Source organism: Bombyx mandarina, chromosome 06, assembly GCF_030267445.1.
Source record: "Bombyx mandarina strain Sakado chromosome 06, ASM3026744v2".
In the NCBI taxonomy this organism is placed as follows: Eukaryota; Metazoa; Arthropoda; class Insecta; order Lepidoptera; family Bombycidae; genus Bombyx; species Bombyx mandarina.
This window is the reverse complement of record NC_143213.1, coordinates 15,704,467-15,710,466: the sequence shown is the minus strand read 5'-3', so window position 1 is coordinate 15,710,466 and position 6,000 is coordinate 15,704,467. Positions and strand designations below refer to the sequence as shown.

The window sequence follows — 6,000 nt, the reverse complement described above, 5'->3', positions numbered from 1 at the left end:
TTCGTAGTGCCTCAATATAAAAATAATAGACCTAAGCTTTTGTATAAAATAAACTTAAAACAAACATAAGGAATCCATCCGACGGGGGACACATCAAAGGAAAAACGAAATTGTTATTTTTGTTTAATTCCTACCATTTTTATATTTATCTACCTTTTAAACCTTCTCTGGACTTCTACAAATATTTTAAGACCAAATAAAATCGGTCCAGCCATTCTCAAGTTTTAGCGAGACTAACGAACAGCAATTCATTTTTATATTTATTTTGTAGTATTTGAAGCATTTGTTAAAAATATTTTCTAGGAAACACAAAAAGTTTTTTCATAAACTTTTTTCTATTACAACCACTCACAAAATTTGCGTCGAAAAACACATAAGAAGTATGGTTAAAAAACTACTTTAAAATATCTGTGCAAGTAAATCTACAGACAAAAACTAGTCAATAATAGAACGCTTTGACATTTAAAATCAATACAATAAAACCGCATTCGAAAAACTTCCTGTGATCAGAATCATGACACACTATCACTTCTATTGTATAACTAATCTGTGACCTTTCCTCATGATTTATGTGTAGTACATTAGTTAGTGATGTTCTGTGTATTAGTACGTTTGTTGATAAATAATAACTCCAGCACGTTGCCTTGTGAGCACATGTCAAAAAGTTCCCAAACGAAGACATATTGCAGAGGCGTTATCGATATGCTAATCGGCTCCATGCAATACAAATCAAAATTTGAATTTAATTGTCTTTATTTATGTTACACGTACTCAAATGAGTGAAGGGTAGGACAACGGTCATATAACACAATTGCTTGAATTACAAAAAAAGTGACCCACCTTCTTATAATAATATGTAAAACCTGCAAATAAATAATCGATGTCATTACACGTAGTTACTGTTCCAAATTACTTAATAATATTCATAAGTTTATATGTATTTTTTTCCTTAGATGTGTGAAAGAATCCACAGTACACCTGGTGTTAATTGGCTACCAGAGCCCGTAGACATTACTACATAAATGCTGCCACCCACATTGATGTCTATGGTCTCGGCTTTTATAGCAGAAATACTGTACCTTCGAACCGAAACGCATTACTGCGTCAGGGCAGAAATAGGTAGGCCGGTGGTGCGGGCTCATAAGACATCCCAACCCGTACCATATAGGTCCTGACAGGGCGTAAAGATCATGATCCATCATCAGAAGCGGCAATCCATTGACTATAATTTAAAAACTTAATAAGCTCCTTTGTTCCAGATATTCGTGAGGCTACATCCGAGTAGATTACACGAGTGAATGAGACGAAATAGTGACAAAATGCAAAAGTGTCGCACGTGCAAGTGAGTTAGTGTTAAAGTGTCAGACAATGTTTGTGTTCAAAATATTGTGGGTGCTGCTGGCGAGCTTCGCCGCGAGGCATGTCTTGGGTGAGTGTTCAATGACCTCATGGTCCGAAAAAAGCTTTTTTTACTTCTTTGTACTCTTCGAGCTCTATGTCCGTAGAGACCAGGAGGCTGGATGGACTTGTACTTGGAATATATTTTTACTATTACTGTGTTGATAATCTTGAAAATTTTAATGCATTTCAATAAGTCTGAACTCAGTTTCAAGTCATCTCACGACTGTTATTATATTGTTGGTATCACGTGCACTCAATATGCGATAAATTTATATCTTATTTGCATCGTATTATTATATACAGGATTATGAATAGTCATAGTTTTAAATAGCAGATATGTTTAGTCAGAATTTTGAAGCACTGATATATACGATGTGGAATAAGTGCATTTCATCGTAATGTCCCTTGATCTTGCTGTCACTTATCATCAACAAGAAATTCCAAGAGTTAATATAAATTAAAAATAAATATTTTTTTAATGACAAAAAATAAAAAAAAATATGGATCTAAGTAACTCGCTTTATTAAGTCGGTTTTAAGCTCCACGCAATATGTTAAACAAAACAAGTAACTAAGAAAATGTAATATGCACCGTTACTAGAATCGAGATCAACTCGAGATAAATATGTAACTGCTGTGTGATGTTGAACACGCTCGTGATGTTTCATAAACTCTATGTTACACGTTTGAAATAGATCGCACAACGACAACACAACATTTTATTCAACTATATAACTAAAAAATATCCTTCGTCTGTGCTTTTGCATGTGTTATCCTGTAGTGGCTTGTGGTGGGGTCTAGGAAAGCACCCGCCCTACCACTCCCCGTAAGTGCCGTAGCATTGCTATATGGAAATATAAGTCTGAAATACACAAAAATACTGAGTAGTCTTCTCAAACTCGACTACTTCATAACAAAAGGAAGTATAATGGTGGTACTAGCTCACGAGTGTCCCGAAAACCACCTTTTTTCCTACCTAAGCTGATAACCTTGAGAGGCTATGTCAGTGTAACCTAACAAGTAGGTGAGCTCACGGGGTTCAAACCTGACAACGTTGCTAACACTAACCCTAGTATAAAAGCAGTGCTTCGCAGAATCTACCACTGGATCGGAATCCCAATCCACGAGAAGATCCGGCGAGAAACTCTGTGGGCTTTGTCTGTGGGTTAATTTACTCGCCGAGCCCTTCATCACAAGCGACGGGTTCGACGAAAACCATAATCGGATCACCACCTGCTCTCAATCATCTGCAGCACAAACAACATAAGCAGACTACTCTACTTAAAGTTCAGTGAAAGCTATGAGAGTGCATGCTGGAAACCTTTGACTCGTGTTTCGGTTAATAAAACAGTTATTACACGGGTAATAAGCCGGTTCACGTACTTTATGTACTGTAATAACATTACTGCATGCTTAATTGTGGGAATTATCTTTTTACGACTCATATTAAGATATGACATAGTTTTTTTTCTTTTAAATACTGTATATGTTTTGATATAGCAGTCCGCAGCGGATTAGCTTTGTCCCTGACGTTGTAAAGGTCCTTGGGCGATAATAGCTATTTGCTATCAAGCGGGTCACTTAAATGCTTGCCTACAATGACAGTGCATGTAATTGCGAAATACTATTCTTCTTGGGAAACGTTGTCCTAACAATAAATAATACTTGTACTAACAACTTTTATTATGTACAAAAACGACCGATAATAGTGCGTATCAGCACTGTCAATAGTTTTTTGATTTCAGCAATTAACAATTATTTATGTTTACGAATACAACAAGCGTAGTTCCTAGCGTCAAAATCCAAATTATTACCAGTTTCAACTTAAAAATTTTACAGTATAACGCGTTGAAGTCTTTTCTATGTGTTACTCCACAAACTCTACAAAGTTTGTAATTAATGCATTTGCATTCATGCTCGATTTTTATGTAAATGTGCCTCGGCTATACGTAGGGAGTACCATCGCTAATTGGTATTTATTCGTAACTTCGAGGTTCCATTAAATAACGGCTTATAAAATACACTTACTTTCTAAATTTCTTCCCTTATTCAAACTTGGCTGGAGAAGAGTCCACAGTAGCAAGCAACGGCTTGGTAGTTCTAATCTGTCTTCTTAATCAATACAAATCTAGTTAGTTTTGAAAGCTTCCAGTGATTTTTTTTTTTTAAATAATGATGTAGAGACATGGGACGTTGAAGAGTATAACAATACTAACCTTCTATGTAGCCTTAAATAAATAGAGACTGCGAGATTTTTTTAATAAATTTGACGTCAATAATATAAATATTTTCGTGTTAAAGTGAATTTTCACTCCGTGCTCAACGAACTAAGTTACGAAGGATTCAGAGCGAAACCGCGAGATGCTCATGTTACTTTGACGGTTGTTATTTTCTTTGACACATTTACTGTGACCGTTATCGGGTTGAAGTGAATTGAATTTTTTTTTCTGGAAATTACCACTTACGGCGAAGCAAGGCTCACTGTTTTAACTCCGACTCTTTTTTTTTATTGCTTATATGGGTGGACGAGCTCACAGCCCATCTGCTGTTAAGCGGTTACTGGAGCCCGTAGACATCTTCGACGTAAATGCGCCACCCACCTTGAGATATAAGTTCTATATAAGTAGAGATATCAGTTCTAGTTCAGTATAGTTACAACGGCTGCCCCGCCATTCAAACCGAAACGCATTACTGCTTCACGGCAGTAATAGGCAGGGTGGTGGTACCTACCCGCGCGGACTCACAAGAGGTCCTACCACCAGTCGGGGCCTGAGTAAGCATGTCCAAGAACGGCTCTTCTCCCAGTTGATGAAAGATCAGACTGTGGACATGCATTCTCCCTCTACGTGTTGTCACTGTATTAAAAAGCAATGGCATCATAATACAGCGACTTCGGCTGTGCCCTTGACATTTATGAGCAGTGATAACCACTTACCATCAGGTGAGCTGTATGCTTGTATATCTTAAAAGGCAATAAAAAAAGCTGTATTCCTCGATCCACATTGGTTTTGTACCCTGTGCATGCGGATGAAAAGTGGTTGAAAAGTGACTTAAGAACTTCTTAATGAGAACCAGTCCTAAATACTTAACATCCTCAGAGCAATTACTGTTCTAAAACTTTGAAATACGAGCGAATGTTTTCACTATGCTTTGTGTGGTATTAATTCCCCTATTGACAGCAGTATACAAAGCATTAAGATTCCACAATCACACAACAATAACGTATGCCAGCTAAACAACACAGCTCAATTCAGTATCATCATTTCACTTTTGATCGTAAATATTCAAATTGACAATAAAATATTCAGTTACATAAAGTTTCACTTTCTTCGCCACCCACTCGTTAGAGTGTGTGTTGGACGACGTCCGCGATGGGCGAATTAATATTAATGCTCTAAGAATATCAGGATTGACTTGTTTATATAAATTTAAAAGCTAGTTGCTTCAAAAATTTATTGAATATATTTTATATCGTGTTCAATTTAATGTTTTGTGAAAGGCGTATTTTGATGATAATATTATAAGGTATAAATAAAAATGAGTAAAAGGAATATTGGTCATGTATATTATGTATATTTATATGTACATACTAAATTCCACTTACACTTTAATCTGGCTTGCATGCGGTGATGTTTATAGGCTCCAATACTCATTCAGTTTTCACTCATTGACACATGATGTTTTTAACATAGCTCCATCAAGGCACACATTACACACACTTCTCAGCTCTTTTTAATACTGTGACATTTCAAATAAATTGCCAATTATTTTACGTACTGTGTTTACCTTACGCGAAACATTTCACCATCCACTTTACGAGAAGCTTAAGGTTTGGTCGTTTTACTATGAGTTCTTACGTGCCGCGATACTAAATGTTGATAATTTCAGCCTCGGGTCACCGTGGAGATTTTTATAACATAATCAAACGCTTTCTTCACCCTCGATACATACTGTACCACTACTGCACTCGAGACATTAAAATAAACTCCTCGGAGAGACCACTCTGTACCGAGAAAGTAAAAAAAAAATTCTGGCATAAAAAAGCAATCCAGTCTCTTCTAAATTTCTAGACAAAGATATATTAGATTGTGCATCTGTTTAATTATCACAACTCTTGTTTTCTATACTAATATTATAAAGAGGAAAGATTTGTTTGCTTGTTTGTTTCGAATAGGCTCCGAAACTACTGGACCGATTTGAAAAATTATTTTTCCATTAGAAGCCGACATTGTCCCTGATGAACATAGGCTACTTTTTTTATATATTTTTTATTTTTTTGTTTTGGTTTCATGTGTGTTTTAATGTTTCCGAAGCGAAGCGAGGGCGGGTCGCTAGTTAATAATAATTATATATTATCATCAGCAATCAAGTCGTCTCTATCAGTCTCATGCAAATTGTTACTAAGCGGCTTCCGTTAGACGTATATAAATCATTGTATCACAGCCGACAAATTAATGTAGGATTATCTATGATATATTTGAGGAATCGCATTCATATAACTGTGGGAAACAAAATCTACTTCCTACTTCCTGAGGAAACAACAATTAGAAGTGTGACAATGAAATCTTAAACTCAAAGTTTCTTAAGCCATTGTATCAAG

General features: G+C 36.0%; 1 protein-coding gene across 3 annotated transcripts in view; it reads left to right on the top strand.

Moving 5' to 3' along the window:
- Positions 1 to 1,264: 1,264 nt before the first annotated feature.
- The window catches only part of Cad89D (cadherin 89D), a 52,521-nt gene continuing 47,785 nt past the window's right edge, over positions 1,265 to 6,000 (top strand). For all 3 annotated transcript variants that reach the window (XM_089728449.1, XM_089728450.1, XM_089728448.1), the window contains exon 1: positions 1,265 to 1,429. In XM_089728449.1, the coding sequence (XP_089584575.1) occupies positions 1,369 to 1,429 (61 nt within the window). In that variant the 5' untranslated portion in view covers positions 1,265 to 1,368. The remainder of the gene's footprint in view (positions 1,430 to 6,000) is intronic.